This window comes from Oncorhynchus masou, chromosome 33, assembly GCF_036934945.1.
Source record: "Oncorhynchus masou masou isolate Uvic2021 chromosome 33, UVic_Omas_1.1, whole genome shotgun sequence".
Classification (NCBI taxonomy): Eukaryota; Metazoa; Chordata; class Actinopteri; order Salmoniformes; family Salmonidae; genus Oncorhynchus; species Oncorhynchus masou.
Genome location: NC_088244.1, coordinates 19,752,644 through 19,774,355, shown reverse-complemented (window position 1 = coordinate 19,774,355; position 21,712 = coordinate 19,752,644). Strand labels below are relative to the sequence as shown.

General features: G+C 41.2%; 1 protein-coding gene across 4 annotated transcripts in view; it reads right to left on the bottom strand.

Annotated features, from left to right (window-relative positions):
• Positions 1-21,712, bottom strand: part of LOC135527975 (IQ motif and SEC7 domain-containing protein 1-like) — a 260,372-nt gene that overhangs the window by 108,497 nt on the left and 130,163 nt on the right. Inside the window, exon 1 of one of the 4 annotated variants that reach the window (XM_064956687.1) lies at positions 6,100-6,972. The exons of the other annotated variants lie outside the window; for them this stretch is intronic. Within the exon in view, the coding sequence (XP_064812759.1) occupies positions 6,100-6,176 (77 nt within the window). The 5' untranslated portion in view covers positions 6,177-6,972. Of the gene's footprint in view, positions 1-6,099; positions 6,973-21,712 lie in introns of those variants that run through there. 4 annotated transcript variants of the gene reach the window in all.

The following is a 21,712-nucleotide window of genomic DNA, read 5'->3' as shown; positions in this document are numbered from 1 at the left end:
CCTGTAACATCTAGGCTCAAAGACAGATTCACTACCTGTAACGTGTAGGCTCATAAAGACAGATTCACTACCTGTAACGTGTAGGCTCATAAAGACAGATTCACTACCTGTAACGTGTAGGCTCATAAAGACAGATTCACTACCTGTAACGTGTAGGCTCATAAAGACAGATTCACTACCTGTAACGTGTAGGCTCATAAAGACAGATTCACTACCTGTAACGTGTAGGCTCATAAAGACAGATTCACTACCTGTAACGTGTAGGCTCATAGACAGATTCACTACCTGTAACGTCTAGGCTCAAAGACAGATTCACTACCTGTAACATGTAGGCTCATAAAGACAGATTCACTACCTGTAATGTGTAGGCTCATAAAGACAGATTCACTACCTGTAACGTGTAGGCTCATGAAGACAGATTCACTACCTGTAACATGTAGGCTCATAAAGACAGATTCACTACCTGTAGCGTGTAGGCTCATAAAGACAGATTCACTACCTGTAACATGTAGGCTCAAAGACAGATTCACTACCTGTAACGTGTAGGCTCATAAAGACAGATTCACTACCTGTAACGTGTAGGCTCATAAAGACAGATTCACTACCTGTAACATGTAGGCTCATAGACAGATTCACTACCTGTAACGTCTAGGCTCAAAGACAGATTCACAACCTGTAACGTGTAGACTCATAAAGACAGATTCACTACCTGTAATGTCTCGGCTCAAAGACAGATTCACTACCTGTAACGTGTAGGCTCAAAGACAGATTTACTACCTGTAACTTGTAGCCTCACAAAGACAGATTCACTACCTGTAACGTGTAGGCTCATAAAGACAGATTCACTACCTGTAACGTGTAGGCTCATGAAGACAGATTCACTACCTGTAACGTGTAGGCTCATAAAGACAGATTCACTACCTGTAACATGTAGGCTCACAAAGACAGATTCACTACCTGTAACATGTAGGCTCATAAAGACAGATTCACTACCTGTAACGTGTAGGCTCATAAAGACAGATTCACTACCTGTAACGTGTAGACTCATAAAGACAGATTCCCTACCTGTAACGTCTAGGCTCAAAGACAGATTCACTACCTGTAACGTGTAGGCTCATAGACAGATTCACTACCTGTAACATCTAGGCTCAAAGACAGATTCACTACCTGTAACGTGTAGGCTCATAAAGACAGATTCACTACCTGTAACGTGTAGGCTCATAAAGACAGATTCACTACCTGTAACGTGTAGGCTCATAAAGACAGATTCACTACCTGTAACGTGTAGGCTCATAAAGACAGATTCACTACCTGTAACGTGTAGGCTCATAAAGACAGATTCACTACCTGTAACGTGTAGGCTCATAAAGACAGATTCACTACCTGTAACGTGTAGGCTCATAGACAGATTCACTACCTGTAACGTCTAGGCTCAAAGACAGATTCACTACCTGTAACATGTAGGCTCATAAAGACAGATTCACTACCTGTAATGTGCAGGCTCATAAAGACAGATTCACTACCTGTAACGTGTAGGCTCATGAAGACAGATTCACTACCTGTAACATGTAGGCTCATAAAGACAGATTCACTACCTGTAGCGTGTAGGCTCATAAAGACAGATTCACTACCTGTAACATGTAGGCTCAAAGACAGATTCACTACCTGTAACGTGTAGGCTCATAAAGACAGATTCACTACCTGTAACGTGTAGGCTCATAAAGACAGATTCACTACCTGTAACATGTAGGCTCATAGACAGATTCACTACCTGTAACGTCTAGGCTCAAAGACAGATTCACTACCTGTAACATGTAGGCTCATAAAGACAGATTCACTACCTGTAACGTGTAGGCTCATAAAGACAGATTCACTAGCGGTACCGTGTAGGCTCAAAGACAGATTCACTACCTGTAACGCGTAGGCTCAAAGACAGATTCACTACCTGTAACGTGTAGGCTCATAAAGACAGATTCACTACCTGTAACATGTAGGCTCACAAAGACAGATTCACTACCTGTAACGTGTAGACTCATAAAGACAGATTCACTACCTGTAACGTGTAGGCTCATAAAGACAGATTCACTACCTGTAACGTGTAGGCTCATAAAGACAGATTCACTACCTGTAAAGTGTAGGCTCATAAAGACAGATTCACTACCTGTAACGTGTAGGCTCATAAAGACAGATTCACTACCTGTAACATGTAGGCTCACAAAGACAGATTCACTACCTGTAACATGTAGGCTCATAAAGACAGATTCACTACCTGTAACGTGTAGGCTCATAAAGACAGATTCACTACCTGTAACGTGTAGGCTCATAGACAGATTCACTACCTGTAACGTCTAGGCTCAAAGACAGATTCACTACCTGTAACATGTAGGCTCATAAAGACAGATTCACTACCTGTAATGTGTAGGCTCATAAAGACAGATTCACTACCTGTAACGTGTAGGCTCATGAAGACAGATTCACTACCTGTAACATGTAGGCTCATAAAGACAGATTCACTACCTGTAACGTGTAGGCTCATAAAGACAGATTCACTACCTGTAACATGTAGGCTCAAAGACAGATTCACTACCTGTAACGTGTAGGCTCATAAAGACAGATTCACTACCTGTAACGTGTAGGCTCATAAAGACAGATTCACTACCTGTAACATGTAGGCTCATAGACAGATTCACTACCTGTAACGTCTAGGCTCAAAGACAGATTCACTACCTGTAACATGTAGGCTCATAAAGACAGATTCACTACCTGTAACGTGTAGGCTCATAAAGACAGATTCACTAGCGGTACCGTGTAGGCTCAAAGACAGATTCACTACCTGTAACGCGTAGGCTCAAAGACAGATTCACTACCTGTAACGTGTAGGCTCATAAAGACAGATTCACTACCTGTAACATGTAGGCTCACAAAGACAGATTCACTACCTGTAACGTGTAGACTCATAAAGACAGATTCACTACCTGTAACGTGTAGGCTCATAAAGACAGATTCACTACCTGTAACGTGTAGGCTCATAAAGACAGATTCACTACCTGTAAAGTGTAGGCTCATAAAGACAGATTCACTACCTGTAACGTGTAGGCTCATAAAGACAGATTCACTACCTGTAACATGTAGGCTCACAAAGACAGATTCACTACCTGTAACATGTAGGCTCATAAAGACAGATTCACTACCTGTAACGTGTAGGCTCATAAAGACAGATTCACTACCTGTAACGTGTAGGCTCATAGACAGATTCACTACCTGTAACGTCTAGGCTCAAAGACAGATTCACTACCTGTAACATGTAGACTCATAAAGACAGATTCACTACCTGTAACGTGTAGGCTCACGAAGACAGATTCACTACCTGTAACATGTAGGCTCATAAAGACAGATTCACTACCTGTAACGTGTAGGCTCATAAAGACAGATTCACTACCTGTAACGTGTAGGCTCATAGACAGATTCACTACCTGTAACGTCTAGGCTCAAAGACAGATTCACTACCTGTAACATGTAGACTCAAAGACAGATTCACTACCTGTAACGTGTAGGCTCAAAAAGACAGATTCACTACCTGTAACGTGTAGGCTCATAAAGACAGATTCACTACCTGTAACGTGTAGGCTCATAAAGACAGATTCACTACCTGTAACGTGTAGGCTCAAAAACAGACCTGTACTACCATGACAGACACTACCTGTAACGGCTCATAAAGACAGATTCACTACCTGTAACGTGTAGGCTCATGAAGACAGATTCACTACCTGTAACGTGTAGGCTCATAAAGACAGATTCACTACCTGTAACGTGTAGGCTCATAAAGACAGATTCACTTCACCTGTAACATGTAGGCTCATAAAGACAGATTCACTACCTGTAACATGTAGGCTCACAAAGACAGATTCACTACCTGTAACATGTAGGCTCATAAAGACAGATTCACTACCTGTAACGTGTAGGCTCATAAAGACAGATTCACTACCTGTAACATGTAGGCTCATAAAGACAGATTCACTACCTGTAACGTGTAGGCTCATAAAGACAGATTCACTACCTGTAACATGTAGGCTCAAAGACAGATTCACTACCTGTAACGTGTAGGCTCATAAAGACAGATTCACTACCTGTAACGTGTAGGCTCATAAAGACAGATTCACTACCTGTAACATGTAGGCTCATAGACAGATTCACTACCTGTAACGTCTAGGCTCAAAGACAGATTCACTACCTGTAACATGTAGGTTCATAAAGACAGATTCACTACCTGTAACGTGTAGGCTCATAAAGACAGATTCACTACCTGTAACATGTAGGCTCATAAAGACAGATTCACTACCTGTAACGTGTAGGCTCATAAAGACAGATTCACTACCTGTAACGTGTAGGCTCAAAGACAGATTCACTACCTGTAACGTGTAGGCTCATAAAGACAGATTCACTACCTGTAACGTGTAGGCTCATAAAGACAGATTCACTACCTGTAACGTGTAGGCTCATAAAGACAGATTCACTACCTGTAACGTGTAGGCTCATAGACAGATTCACTACCTGTAACGTCTAGGCTCAAAGACAGATTCACTACCTGTAACATGTAGACTCAAAGACAGATTCACTACCTGTAACGTGTAGGCTCATGAAGACAGATTCACTACCTGTAACGTGTAGGCTCAAAAAGACAGATTCACTACCTGTAACGTGTAGGCTCATAAAGACAGATTCACTACCTGTAACGTGTAGGCTCAAAAACAGATTCACTACCTGTAACATGTAGGCTCATAAAGACAGACTCACTACCTGTAACGTGTAGGCTCATGAAGACAGATTCACTACCTGTAACGTGTAGGCTCATAAAGACAGATTCACTACCTGTAACGTGTAGGCTCATAGACAGATTCACTACCTGTAACGTCTAGGCTCAAAGACAGATTCACTACCTGTAACATGTAGGCTCATAAAGACAGATTCACTACCTGTAACATGTAGGCTCACAAAGACAGATTCACTACCTGTAACGTGTAGGCTCATAAAGACAGATTCACTACCTGTAACGTGTAGGCTCATAAAGACAGATTCACTACCTGTAACATGTAGGCTCATAAAGACAGATTCACTACCTGTAACGTGTAGGCTCATAAAGACAGATTCACTACCTGTAACATGTAGGCTCAAAGACAGATTCACTACCTGTAACGTGTAGGCTCATAAAGACAGATTCACTACCTGTAACGTGTAGGCTCATAAAGACAGATTCACTACCTCATAGACAGATTCACTACATGGCTAGGCACTCCTGTAACATGTAGGTTCAGACAGATTCACTACCTGTAACGTCTAGGCTCAAAGACAGATTCACTACCTGTAACATGTAGGCTCATAAAGACAGATTCACTACCTGTAACGTGTAGGCTCATAAAGACAGATTCACTACCTGTAACGTGTAGGCTCAAAGACAGATTCACTACCTGTAACGTGTAGGCTCATAAAGACAGATTCACTACCTGTAACGTGTAGGCTCAAAGACAGATTCACTACCTGTAACGTGTAGGCTCATAAAGACAGATTCACTACCTGTAACGTGTAGGCTCATAAAGACAGATTCACTACCTGCTCCGATGGGAGCAGTAGACTCAACCCTGCATAGATCCTGCACTCGGTGAAAGGTGAACACCACGATGGATGAGTGGATATCAAGTCCAGTCACCTTTCCTCCTCTCTCTTCCTAAGCACTGATCAGCTCCAATCCCATTATAGTAGACAACATTAAGTAGACAAGCATTACCAAGAGACCAAGTGACCCAACCAAGTGGCTTGTTCCTCTCAGGGAAATCGATTGTTGTCCAGCCAGCTCACACCCCAGGTTAATGTCTCACACAATCACACTTACTGTTAGCACTATGCCTTAACACTGCCCTGTGTGTTCTTCTTTGTTTCTGTCTATAAAACATCTATACCAATTAATTCCACAGAAGTTTTTTTAATTCCAATTTGGAGTGTTCAAATGTGAGCAGGAAGAAAGATCGATGAGCCACAGGCACAAATTAAAGTGTTTCATCCTGCAGAACAAATCTCCAAATATCTAGTGTAAAATCAACTTACCTCTTATGAAAAGTATTGTGAGGATGTAGACACAACACATGCCAATAATCCATACAGAATGCCTTAAATTTCCACATTTCTCTGCTCCTAAGTTCTCCTGCAGAAGATCAACAGGGGGCCAAGATAAGGAGACAGCGCTGGTTAGCCCATGGTGCCAGGTGTTGTATGTTCATGTTAGCAGATCCAGTAAACATCATGGCACCACTGGTATTGAACATTGCCCAGGTGTTCAATGTGTGAATCCAGACATAGATCCTCGTCTTCTGGCCCACAGTCTTGGTCCTGAGTGGGTAAACTTATCTGGAGCACTACAGTGCTTCTATGGAAGTCCCCAGGTTAAAACCGTTCTGGACGTGTGTCTCGACAAACACCAACCCAGATGAGAACCAGGTCCATCTAAAGCAGTCTTAGATCAGTATCCAGACCAAAATCTATTTGGATCTGTTTGGATCAACTCAGATCAAATTGAAGTCAGGATCTGCTTAAAATAACTTCTACACCGTAGACTGCAACAACTCGTATCCAGGTCACTCAGGCTGTCCTCTGTTGCCGTCCCTCCAGAGCGTGTGTCAGGTTGGTAGTCTGTGGGGAGGCATGGCTATAGATCCACCGCTCCAGAAGATACTGGAGTCTGTGGGAGTACAGAAGCACTGAGGAATAATCCTTCATACACCACACATGCCTCTCTTCTCTGATAGACACAGTCTCAAACAGGCTTAGCAATGGGCCTCTTCTTCCTCCTCCCTCTCCTCCTCCTCCTCCTCTTTGGCCGCAGAAGCAAACTTTCTCGATGAGGGCAAGAGATGGTAACTCCTCTACCTCTATCACTCCCTCCCTGCGTCTCTGACCCCGTTCCTCTCCCCTTTTCCACCTCTCTGACTTTAGACTCTCTTCTCCCTCAATATCTGTACCTTCACATTCTCTCTCTCTCACTCACTCTCTGCTGAAGTGAATTACAGCTGCTGCCATCTACATAGATCCTCCCCGAAATGTGCCAATTCTGGTTGCCAGGCAACACTATGGTACTATTGAAACTGCAAATGGAAGCCTGCAGCAAGGACCCTCATTGGACAGACGGTCGATGGGGAGTGGCCACAATATTATCCACAACTGCACGAGTGTACAACCATGCTGTAATCAGAATAGGCAGAGGCTACAAGTGCTGAGTTGTTCAGGGAATAAAATCCTCAATGTTGCATATTTGAGCTTTAAACCGTCAAGGTCAAGGAGGTATTGCAGTGAACACAATGGCCCATGAATTGTATGAGAGAATGAAAATACCTGGTCTCTAAATGAAGCTATTCATGAAGTCATTGAATATCTAAGGTGTGAATGGTTACGTGTGAACAGGTGGTGTGAAGGGTATCGGCAGGAAAATGAAAACAGGAGGTCAATTGAATTTGTATTCACGGAGTGGTTGGAGGTGACAGAGCAATGCCCTGGATCAAACAGCGGCATATCATCCTTATCATCAGCTGAGCATCAACTGAGATTTTACAAACATGGCTCCCCTAGACAAGCGCAGGTCTGTTCTCTGAGAGGCCGTGCCAGACTGTTGTACCACCCCGTCCCAGGGGCCATGGGAAACAGGGGTACGGATGAGGCCCGGGCCTATCATCATCTCATCATTATTCAATCCCCATCCATCACCATCCCCCATACCACACACACACACGCACACACACACACACACACACACACACACACACTAAAGTGTCCTGTTGATCTGGGCATTTAGCTCCTTCTCCCCCTGACTGGCAGTCATAGCATGCCCCCTTTCACACACTTCCAAGCACAATATGAGCTTCCTCTGTTACAGAAAGAACCAGCCAATGGCACCCAGAAAACACAACACAAAGAGACAGGCAGCAAAACTGAACACCTATTGTGAACAGAGTGAGGAATTCATTCATCTGCAATCAATCAGTAGTCTATCTCAAAGGCCTGGGTGCCCCATTTACAAACATCTGACAAAATTAACCAAAACCAACACAGACGGTTCAATTGTCTCTCTTCTTAATCATGATTTGTTCCTTGAATGCATAATACTGTATATTCTACTGAACTAACACAGTGGACTGTAAACAAGTGGGCTATTGCTTTACTGTTCAATTATGGAATGTTTTATTTAATATGAATTTACTAAACAATTGTGAAAGCAACATACTGAATTAGAGACACCACAAATGCACTAAGGTCTGGATAAAATGAATGGACATCAACGTTGGTTTTATGAACACAAATCCACAATGTTAACTGATAGCGATAGCCATGTTTGTTTTCTATTTATCCTTCTCAATTCATGAATGTTTGTTGATTCACACAGACATATCCATTAGATCTTCCCTCTAATTGAAGTGAAGAGCACTAGCTACAGGCGTTAGTTTGTGTGGGTGGTAGATCTTCTGTCTCTGTGATCACAAAACTGTAGAGCGTGTCTGAGGGGGTAGAGAAATGGGAGCATCCACTGGTCAAAACATTGGTCTGCTCGCTCTCTCTCTCTCTCTCTCTCTCTCTCTCTCTCTCTCTCTCTCTCTCTCTCTCTCTCTCTCTCTCTCTCTCTCTCTCTCTCTCTCTCTCTCTCTCTCTCTCTCTCTCTCTCTCTCTCTCTCTCTCTCTCTCTCTCTCTCTCTCTCTCTCTCTCTCTCTCTCTCTCTCTCTCTCTCTCTCTCTCTCACTCACTCACTCACTCACTCACTCACTCACTCACTCACTCACTCACTCACTCACTCACTCACTCACTCACTCACTCACTCACTCACTCACTCACATAGCAAGAGACATACAGTGCCTTCAGAAAGTATTCATACCCCATGTGCTCTCATCCATCTACACACAATATCCCACAATGACAAAGTAAAAACAGGTTTTAGAAATTGTTTATTGAAAATGGAATACAGAAATATTTAATTTACATATAGTACCAGTCAAAAGTTTGGACACACCTACTCATTCAAGGGTTTTTCTTTATTTTTACTATTTTCTACATTGTAGAATAATCGTGAAGAAAACTATGAAATAACACATATGGAATCATGTAGTAACCAAAAAAGGGTTAAACAAATCAAAATATATTTTATATTTGAGATTCTTCAAAATAGCCACCCTTTGCCTTGATGACAGCTTTGCACAGTCTTGGCATTCTCTCAACCAGCTTCATGAAGTAGTCACCTGTAATGCATTTCAATTAACAGGTGTGCCTCGTTAAAAGTTAATTTGTGGAATTTATTTCCTTCTTGGTCTGTATGAGTATGGGTAGTTACATATTTTTTCAATTTCCCAATGATGGAGACCACTGTGCTCTTGGAAACCTTAAACACTGTAGAAATAGTTTTATACCCTTCCCCAGATATATACCTCATCACAATTCTGTCTTGGAGATCTACATACAGTTCCTTGGACTTCATGGTATAGTTTCTGCTCTGACATGCACTGTAAACTGTGGGACCTTATATAGACAGGTGTGTTCCTTTCTAAATCATGTCCAAACAAGTGAATTGGCCACAGGTGGACTCCAATCAAGTTGTTATGATAAATCAAGGAGGATCAAAGGAAATTATAGCCCCTGAGCTCAGTTTGGATTGTCATATCAAAGGGTTGTGAATACTTATGTAACTTAGATATTTCTAGAGCTGACTCCATTTAGTCGGCTGAATAATTTTGGGTCGAGCAGTAGCAAATACACTATATATACAAAAGTATGTGGACACCCCTTCAAATTAGTGGATTTGGTTATTTCAGCCACACCCGTTGTTGACAGGTGTATAACATTGAGCACACACCCATGCAATCTCCATAGACGATCATTTGCAGTAAAATGGCCTTACTGAAGAGCTCAGTGACTTTCAACGTGGCACCGCCATAGGATGCTGCCTTTCCAACAAGTCAGTTCATCAAATTTCTGCCCTGCTAGAGCTGCCCCTGTCAACTGTAAGTGGAAATGTCTAGGAGCAACAAGGCTCAGCCGCAAAGTGGTAGGCCACACAAAATCACAGAATGGGACCACCGAGTGCTGAAGCATGTCCTCGGTTGCAACTCTCACTACCGAGTTCCAAACTGCCTCTGGAAGCAACATCAGCACAAAACTGTTTGTCAGGAGCTACATGAAATAGGTTTCCACTGCCGAGCAGCCACACACAAGCCTATGAGTGGTGTAAAGCTCGCCGCCATTGGACACTGGAGCTGTGTAAACGCATTCTCTGGAGTGATGAATCACGCTCCATCTGGCAGTCCGACAGACGTACCTGGGTTTGGCGGATGCCAAGAAAAAGATACCTGCCCGAATGCATAGTGCCAACTGTAAAGTTTGGTGGAGGAGAAATAATGGTCTGGGGCTGTTTTTCATGGTTCAGGCTCCTTACTTCCAGCGAAGGGAAATCATATTATTTTTTTATACCTTTTTCTCCCCAATTTCATGGTATCCAATTGGTAGTTACAATCTTGTCTCACCGCTGCAACTCCCGTATGGCCTCGGGAGAGGCGAAGGTCGAGAGCTGTGCGTCCTCAACCCAGCCAAGCCACACTGCCAAGCCACACTGCTTCTTGACACAATGCCCGCGTAACACAGAAGCCAGTCGCACCAACGTGTTGTAGGAAATACCGTACACCTGGTGACCGTGTCAGAGTGCATTGCGCCCGGTCCGCCACAGGAATCACTAGAGCGCAATGGGACAAGAACATCCCTACCGGCCAAACCCTCCCCTAACCTGGACGACGCTGGGCTAATTGTGCGACGACCATTAGGTCTCCCGGTCGCGACCGGCTGCAACAGCCTGGAGTCGAACCAGGATCTCTAGTGGCACGGCTAGCACTGCGATGAGGCGAAGGGAAATCTTAACACTACAGCATACAATGACATTCTAGACAATTGTGTGCTTCCAACTTTTGGGCAACAGTTTGGGGAAGGCTCTTTCCTGTCTCAGCATGACAATGCCCCAGTGCACAAAGCGAAGTTCATACAGAAATGGTTTGTCGAAATCAGTTTGTAAGAACTTGACTGGCCTGCACAGACCTTAATCCCATCGAACACCTTTGGGATGAATTGGAACGCCAACTGCGAGCCAAGCCTAATCACCCAACATCAGTGCCCAACCTCACTAATGCTCTTGTGGCTGAATGGAAGCAAGTCCCTGCAGCAATGTTCCAACATCTAGTGGAAAGCCTTCCCAGAAGAGCGAAGGCTGTTATAGCAGCAAAGAGGGGACCAACACCATGTTAATGCCCATGATTTTGTAATGAGATGTTCGACATGCAGGCTTCCACATACTTTTGTAGTGTAAATATATATTTTTAAATGGCACACGAGACACTTGTCTGATTCATGCATGTCTCAGTGAACTAATCCATTACAGAGGCCACAGGATGGCACACCAGTATCACTAGTAGTACATTTGCCCTTAATTGGTTATGGCAATTTCTGTTAATGTATTCAATATATTATCATTAGTCTTTTACCGTTCTCATTTTCGAAGTGAACACTGTTTACAGACCACACAACCTAGGCTACACTTGTGAGGAACAAGTTTAGGTTCATTTCATTCCATTTAAGACAGTTGTCAATTTATTCATTGTCTTTTATTTGTAGCGCTCCTGTCAATCTTGAGTAAGGTCACGCACCTGGTCATACATAGAAGTAGACCTAGGCTACCTGGCCTACAGACCTATAAATATGGGGATCTGATATGATTTATGATTGTCTTAACTCACCACCACTGTGGCGCTTCTAAACAAAATGTTTTCTTCACCTAAAACAGCAAGTAAACAAAGTCTGTTTTTACATCCATTGAGAATGACAATAGTTCCTCAAAGTAGCTTATTTGAAAAATATTTTGATAATCACTTGGGATGAAAGGGGGGAAAAATGTAATGCTCTGATCTGGGTGAAACGTCATAAAATAGGCCTACCTGATTACTTCTTATCCCTTGTGCAAATAGCCTACAGCTGTGTCTGTCTGGAGATCACTAGAGTGGGAAACTGAGGGCCCAGAATATTTGATACAATGTTGTGAATTTGCTAGCAGAGCTTGAGGCCGGACCAGTTAATAGTTGATACAATGTTTCAAGTTCCTTCCAGACAGGCCATGTGTAGCCAATGTGATTTATAGGATATTTATTTTATCAGGATATTTTCTACCTGCAGGCTGCAATGTTTTTATTAGTTGGCTTTATGTAGGCTATTTTTATATAGTTGGCAATGACAATAGAAGTTGGCAAAGGCAATAGAACCACATTATAATGATTGAGATACGAATACTATTATAAATTAAATGAAACTGTTACATGAAAATGTGCATATGAAAATCATAACTGGCACTCAGATCGGTAGAAATTGTAAGATAAATTGGCACTTCAAATGGAAAAAGTTGCCGACCCCTGGTGCAGCCCATTACCAGCAACTTCAGGAGCGTAATGGTAGAATCTGCGAAGACCAGCAGCAGATGGAGGACCAGGCTTAAAGCATCAGACAAGCACAGTAGTCTACATACGTCCGGCGCCGACAGAGATGGACGCCTCGCTTCGCGTTCCTAGGAAACGATGCAGTATTTTTTTTTTTATGTGTTATTTCTTACATTGGTACCCCAGGTAATCTTAGGTTTCATTACATACAGTCGGGAGGAACTACTGAATATAAGAGCAACGTCTACTCACCATCATTACGACCAGGAATATGACTTTCCCGGAGCGGATCCTGTGTTTTGCCTTCCACCCAAAACAATGGATCAGATCCCAGCCGGAGAACCTAAACAACGTCGCCGTAAAAGGGGCAAACGAAGCGGTCAGGCCCAATGATAACCCTGAAGGAGCTACAAAGCTCCACAGCGGCGATTGGAGTATCTATCCATAGGACCACTTTAAGCCGTACACCCCAACAGAGCTGAGCTGTACGGAAGAGTGGCCAGAAAAAAAGGCATTGCTTAAAGATAAAAATAAGCAAACACGTTTGGTGTTCGCCAAAAGGCATGTGGGAGACTCCCCAAACATATGGAAGAAGGTACTCTGGTCAGATGAGACTAAAATTAAGCTTTTTGGCCATCAAGGAAAACACTATGTCTGGCACAAACCCAACACCTCTTATCACCCTGAGAACACCATCCCCACTGTGAAGCATGGCGTGGCAGCATTATGCTGTGGGGATGTTTTTCAGGGACTGGGAAACTGGTCAGAATTGAAGGAATGATGGATGGCGCTAAATACAGGGAAATTCTTGAGGGAAACCTGTTTCAGTCTTCCAGAGATTTGAGACTGGGACGGAGGTTCACCTTCCAGCAGGACAATGACCCTAAGCATACTGCTAAAGCAACACTTGAGAAGTATAAGGGGAAACATTAAAATTTCTTGGAATGGCCTAGTAAAGCCCAGACTTCAATCCAATTGAGAATCAGTGGTATGACTTAAAGATAGCTGTACACCAGCGGAACCCATCCAACTTGAAGGAGCTGGAGCAGTTTTGCCTTGAAGAATGGTCAAAAATCCCAGTGGCTAGATGTGCCAAGCTTATAGAGACATACCCCAAGAGACTTGCAGCTGTAATTGCTGAAAAGGTAGTTATGCACGCTCAAGTTTTTATTAAAAAAAAAATCTTATTTCATGTTTGTTTCACAATTATTATTTTTTGTATATTTAAAGTGGTAGGCATGTTGTGTAAATCAAATGATACAACCCCCCCCCCCCAAAAAATAAAAAATATAATCAATTTTCATTCCAGGTTGTAAGGCAACATAATAGGAAACCAAGGGGGGTGAATACTTTCGCAAGCCACTGTAAAGTCCCTGTTTAGGGGACATGTGTGTTTCTGGTCCAGCATCCGACACACATTTAGTCCTGGTTCCCTTGGACACAGAGTATATTTTCTGAGCCCGTGTGACATAGATGTGAAATCTGAAACCACTTAAAGCTAGGATGTCCCTCCTACCATTTCATTCACTCTTCTGACTGTCCATCAACTCCTGGCTGAAAGCCACTGACAAAGAACATGGCTGCAATCGTTTCATCGTAGCGCAGCAGGAGAGTGGTTTCATCACGGTACATTCAGCACATTCAGAGATCGATTTATCTAAAATAATCCATCGATTTTAAACAAACACTTTCTGTTTGTCATAGACAGACAAGATGAATATGAGATGAAAGGCGAGTTCCTAACAAGTTCAGGAAGCCATGCTCTCTGAGATGTTCACAGGGATGGAGGAAGATGTTTTGACCAAGAAAGACCTTTAGAAAATATGCACATTTTCTCTAACACTAAACATACAAATATATATATTTTACAGTTATAAGGAAGGTGAAATCTTATAGTTAGTCGTTTTATAATGTGATTATACTATATTTAGAAATAATATAAGTAAATTAAACCCTTCCTCATTCAGTTTTGTTGAATAGGAAATACATCATTAAATATTTCATTTTGATCATATTTGTACTGTGTACTTGAGCTTGTGTCCTCAAAAATGACTACACCTCAGCAATTTATAACTATTCTTACAAGAAAGGGGAGATTTTAAACTTTTTTGAGTATGCAGCCTTACTAAGTATTGTTTATGGCCCTCGTGATAAATAATAATTTTTGGCGATTACGTAGACTACATTTTCGATTACATTTAACTGGATGAAAACCAATATTAACTCATTTTTAGATACGGCACATCTCAAACTACTCCAGACTGACAGAACATAAAAAGGAGATTAACATAGAACATAGAAAGTCAGAACTCTTTGGTGGTTGAATGACATCACTCACACCTCTGACCATCATTCTTTATGAGGCATAACCTTTATGACAAAGACATTACATTATCCCAGTAAGAGAATCGCTATCTCACTGCATAACCACCAAGTTTAAAGTCAAGGTCAAATTTCCAATGGATGGCATGGTGTTACATTAACAGTGCTGTGTATTCTGGAGACCAGCCAAAGACACCAACATATTCTAAGAGCAAATGTGGAATCACAGCTGAAAGCATTTATCAGCGTCAGACAAACACTGCTTCTTTATGGCTATATCATCATTGTGCTGTATCAATATGAATCTGCTGGTCCAGCAAAATGAAAGTCGGTAAAGGGCACACAGTGGTATCAGTTGAGCCATCAATCAGAATAAATGTGCTTATACAGAGAGCTGCTTGACATGCTCCAGCACCGACTGCGGTCTGCTACTACAGACTGACATGGAGCATTATCATAGTATGACCCTCACTCTACTTAACATTCCTAGTCAATCACTGATACTCAACCAGGTCAATCTCATCATGGCATCCAGTTGTCCTCTAAGAGAGAGACTTGAATGTGAAGTCAAACAAATAAAGAGAAATGGCCCCCGTCCAGCGCCCCGCCCCGTACGTCGAGAGGCAGCCTACATGTCAGCACTACAACATGGGATAGGGTGACCCAAGAGAGGGGTCTGGCTTCAGGGGTGGAGGGGGAGATGAGATGCAGTGGTCAATCTATAGAAGTTGAAATGCAACATGGTGGAATAAAGTATAGAGAGAATGTGTAAGAATAAAGCAGGGAGAAAGAAAGGGCAGGATGGTGGGTTAAGGAGGGATAGAAGGATGCAGTTAGAGGAAGGAACGAGGGGATGTGATTATGGATGGCTGCTACAGGTTTACGATGGCTACCTGTGAGCAGACTCTCATATTAATCATATAATGATGGTGTTTTCATCAGCCTGATCATTGCGAAACTAAAGAACAAGGTGAAATAACAGTGTGTCCCTGAACAGTGAAAGACAATTTGAATGGTCATGGCTTAGAATTGCACTCCCCCTAGTGGCAGTTGGCTAGCTGTAGTCTTCTGTCAAATGCGTACGGCATTTCCTCCCCAATTTTATTCAATTCAGAAACATAATCACACACACAACATATACTAAAAAACAATATTTATTCATATCTCATTTCAATACAAGGATGCCCTGCAATTGAACCTTGACCTATGAGGGTGAAAATGATTCTCTCTGATGTATATACAGCATTGCTGAATTCATAAAGCGGTTTCTTCTAGAACACTTGAAGGTAATTCTTTATGATAATCCCAAGCAGTTTGCAAATATGAGCCACTGATGCACCAGAAAAGGCAATCATGTACTCAGTTGTATTTCTAAATCAGAAGAAATAGATGTTGTGTATGCAAGACCCCAATAGGGAAAGGGAAGTCTAGTATAGAGGATTGTCTTAAATGTATTTTAGCTACATTACAGTATAGAAGGACAGCTGAGCACAGTATAAGAGCAGTGAGGAGATCCATATAGATTCTTCAAAACAAACAAAATACATTTTAAGTGATACGTAGGCATTGATCTGAAGCTGAAAAAAAAGGAAATTCCCATGAGCATCACAATGCATACTTCACCCATGCTCTACCAAGGTTTTCCAGCACACAGCGTTGACCTACTACAGTATCTATGTTGGTCTATTGTACTTCCAACAATGTGTAGGCAGGTTGCTTAGGATTCAAACCTTCTCAAACAGCCTAATGCATATTCTTAGAGGTGCTCCCACAATAATGGGATTTGTACCGCATACAAGGTAATGTATTGTGTTCTTCCCACCTTACACTAAGACATTACCCCATTCCATGACCTTTTCAAGCTTTTTTTATCATTTGAAAGCGAGCTTTGCTTTTATACTGACAACACCATCAGGCTTAATTGAGTGAGCTGTTTTGTTTTGTAGTAATGTGGTGCCTGCCTGTATTTCCTTAAACCTTTAATTTAATAAGAATGCACTCATTGAAAAATACATACATTTCATAACATATTTTTTAGTCAGTAGGTACCCAACATAACAAGAGGTGTTATTCGAGACACAGTGACTCATATAGATAGAGGTCTATAGAGCCTGTCAACATTCCTGATTTCTGCACCTGTAAGCTGTGTAATACTGACTTGAGCTCAGAACCACTTGTTTTTCAAACATGGTCCTGTTTTATCAATTGCTGTGCTGAACAATGGACTGTTCATTACCTCAGTCAAATTACTATGTAGCTTAACAATTTAGCTAGCTTGCTCATTTGTCCTGGGATATAAATATTGCGTTGTTATTTTACCTGACATGCACAAGGTCCTCAAGTCAAAGGGTGGCTATTTGAAGAATCTCAAATATAAAATGTATTTTGATTTGTTTAACACTTTTTTGGTTACTACATGATTCCATGTGTGTTATTTCATAGTTTTGATGTCTTTACTATTATTCTACAATGTTGAAAATAGCTAAAATAAAGAAAAACCCTTGAATGAGTAGGTGTTCTAAAACTTTTGATCAGTAGTCTAAATATCTAAATATTATTTGATATATTTATACTACCAATATTAAGTCCATAAAGTCCATTATCCCTCTGAAGAATATGCATTAGGCTGTTTGAGAAGGTTTGAATCCTAAGCAACCTGCCTACACATTGTTGGAAGTACAATAGACCAACATAGATACTGTAGTAGGTCAATGCTGTGTGCTGGAAAACCTTGGTAGAGCATGGGTGAAGTAAGCATTGTGGTGTCATGTGGATTTCCTTCCTTTTTCGGCTTCAGACCAATGACGACTACTCACTTAATAAAGGACAATTCCACCCAAAACCACTCATTCCTATAATTTACTGTGTTGCATTATACTAATATATGAGAACAATATTTTATTTTGAACAAATGTTTAATTTTGTTGTTATAATAAGATTGGAAGCAACATCTGAAAATCGTTGCTGAAATCTGTCGCTGCTCAAGTCGACTACAAAACCCACAATGCAATGCTTTCTCTATGGGCTGGCTGGCTAGCTAGCTAGCAAACGTAGCTACACACAATAATACCAAAGTCAATATCAGCATGTGAAGTAGCTAGTTAGCTGTAAAATCGCCAAAACAAACTGCATTATAGATTTAGGAGTCTACAATCTCATAATGTTTAACCTGCAGATCGATGTGCCTCAGAGTGCCAGTCTGACATTCACAACCGCACCACCATGCAATGCACCTTGGACTGAAGAGGCAGGAAAATAGGAAAAATGTGTTACACACTCTGTTAAATTAATGAATTGCTGCCTGCTTGAACATGAGATGACCCAGGGAATCGATAGAACATTGCTCAAAGATGCACAAAAACAAGAACAAAAAAAATTATATTAACCACCTTCTGGTTCTTACACCGGAAGGTGATTATACAACATTATAAAGTGGTTTGCTCGAGCCCTGAATGCTGATTGGCTGACAGCCGTGGTAAATCAGGAGTATGACAAAACATTTATTTTTACTGCTCTAAGTTTATAATAGAAATTAGGCACCTCGGGGGTTTGACAAATGGCAACAGAAATAATGTAGTTATTAGTATTTATTTAATATTAACAGGTGATTTTCCAGATGGAACAAAATCTTGCTTATGGACCCTAAAAGGCTAGAGCCGGCCCTGAGCATCTTAAGGCCAAGTTAATCGTTAGAACCTCTGTAGTAGCATCATTACATAAACCATAGTTATTAAAGTTGCACTTGAAAACGCTTGGAATCAAACAGCTGCTTCAGACCACTAACAGAAAAGGTAAGTGCGTTGTTAAATGCCCCCCCCCATGTCACTTAATACAAAGACGATCTCCGGTAAATATAGAATCACATGGTTTATCTGTCTCTCTGTGACAGCAATAACTTCAGAACAAAGTTGACTACAAATGCAAAGTTGCTAATATCTTTGCAATTGATACATACAAGTGACGTATAAAAGGATGCTTCAAATGAAAACCGAGATGGCGGTATTAAAATATAAACAGTAAGCTATAGGGCCATTTCAATCATATTGAAATACAGTAACTTCAGAAAGTTTTCATAACACTTGACTTATTTCACATTTTTGTTGTGTTACAGACAGAATTCAAAATGTATTACATATATCTCTTCTCAACTATCTACACACAATACCCCATAATGACAAAGTGAAAACATGTTTAGACATTTCTGCACATTTATTGAAAATAAAATACAGAAATATCAAATTTACATAAGTATTCACACCCCTCTGTCAATACACGTTACAATCACCTTAAGCAGCGAGTCTTTCTGGGAGAGTCTCTAAGAGCTTTGTACACCTGGATTATTTGCACATTCATCTTTCTAAAATTCTTCAAGCTCTGTCAAGTTGGTTGTTGATCATTGCTCGACAGCCATTTTCAAGTCTTGCCATAGATTTTTAAGCCGATTTAAGTCCTAACTGTAACTTGGCTACTCAGGAACATTCAATATCGTCTTGGTAAGCAACTCCAGGGTATATTTGGCCTTGTGTTTTAGGGTATTGTCCTGCTGAAAGGTGAATTTGTCTCCCAGTGTCTGTTGGAAAGTGCACTGAACCAGGATTTCCTCTAGGATTTTACCTGTGCTTAGCTCAACAACAACAAAACTCCCTAGTCTTTTCCGACGACAAGCATACCCATGACATGATGCAGCTACCACCATGCTTGAAAATATGAAGAGTGGTACTCAGTAATGTGTTGTTTAGGATTTGCCCCAAACATAACGCTTTGTATTCAGGACATGAAGTTCATTTATTTGCCACAGTTTTTGCAGTTTTACTTTATCGCCTTATTCAAAAAAGGATGCATGTTTTGGAATGTTTTTATTCTGTTTAGGCTTCCTTCTTTTCAAACTGTCATTTAGGTTTGTATTGTGGAGTAACTACAACGTTGTTGATCCACCCTCTGTTTTCTCCTACCACAGCTATCTAACTGTTTTAAAGTCACCATTGGCCTCATAGTGAAATTCCTGAGCAGTTTCCTTCCTCTCCGACAACTGAGTTAGGAAGGATGACTGTACCTTTGTAGTGACTGGGTGTATTGATACACCATCCACCATGCTCAAAGGGATATTCCATCTACCAACAGGTGCCCTTCTTTGTGAGGCGTTGGAAAACCTCCCTGGTTTTTGTGGTTGAATCTGTGTTTGAAATTCACTACTCCATTGAGGGATCTTACAGATAATTATATGTGTGGGATACAGAGATGAGGTAGTCATTCAAAAATCATGTTAAACACTATTATTGCACACAGAGTGAGTCCATGCAACTTATTATGTGACTTGTTTTGCAAAGTTTACTCCTGAATTGATTTAGGCTTGCCATAACAAAGGGTTTGAATACTTACTGACTCAAGACATTTCAGCTTTTCATTTGTAATTTATTTGTAAAAAAAACTAAAAACATGATTCCACTTTGACATTATGGGGTACTGTGTGTAGTCCAGTGACACTACATCTCAATTTAATCCATTTAAAATTCAGGCTGTAAGAACAAAATTTGGTAAAAGTCGAGTTCTATTTTGCTACTTGCAGGCTACTTAATATATTTCATGATGTAATGATGTGCCAGATCTGTGATTTTATTGGGTGAGCATTAGAATAAGCCACTTCAATACTTTCAGCCGTAAGTGGTAATATCTTTCTAGAAGCTGATCCGTCGTCCGTATTGTGAAATAATTCTAATATTAATGAAAGATTTGAATGGAGAAAACTGATCTTCCTTTCTTTCGATACATGCACCAAAAACACACATAGCGACTGTTTTCTCTGTGTGGTGTTGAGGAAAACACATATTACATATTTGGCCGTTGTAGGAAAGATACATTAAAACACAAGTTCATAACATAAGTTCCATCACTAACGGGAAACCGATACCTGGCCTCTCCACTGTTCTCTCTTCCATAGTTGCGTCGTCACACTCCCTGTCCCTACACTCAACGAGGACCAACAAACCCAAGGGCTCTTTTAAGAGACACCCAATTCATTAAAATAAGCACACACCATATGGGTATGTGCGCAAGGGGGTTTGTGTGTCGGAAAAGGGAGGGGGGTGTCAAAAACTATACCACTTCTGGTGTGTGCATGTATTATACATTAGCAGCGTGACAGTTTTCCCAAAGTTACCAACGTTTGGTGTATCTAACTGGCTGTAATAGCAGCCAAGGACGTTCGCTAGCAGATTTATTTGTGCTCTGATTACACGCAAGTGTCCAGGTCAGCAGTTTACACAGATGACTGTCTTTAGCCATATGAAAACCCGTCCATGTCAACATATACCTGGCTAGCTAGCTACCTTCCTTTTGCTTTTCATCCAACTGGTGTTAGCTAGCTAGCTACAGCTTTCTACTAGCTAGCTGCTACCGAACAGTGAGATTCGGCTGAAATACTACAAAAAGGTAGCACATTGTTGGTTTTTATTAGGCAGAAATGTGTATGTGAGAGAGAAAGATTGTGAATTTAATTTAAAAAATGTTGCACTTACAAACTTGTTCAGTCCAAATGGATATAAGTCTAATGGTAATTTTATGGACGCTGTTGTTGCGTGCGTACTGAAGGTAAGTGAGGAGTCAAACGCAGGAGAGCAGAAATGTCAGTATAACGTGTAACTTTTAACCTCTTGAAACTCTGGGGGCGCAATTTCATTTTTGGATGAAAAACGTTCCCGTTTTAAATAAGATATTTTGTCACAAAAAGATGCTCGACTATGCATATAATTGATAGCTTTGAAAAGAAAACACTCTGAATTTTCCAGAACTGCAAAAATATTGTCTGTGGGTGCCCTAGAACGGGAGCTACAGGCAAAACCAAGATGAAACGGCAACCAGGAAATCAGCAGGATTTTTGAGGCTCCGTTTTCCATTG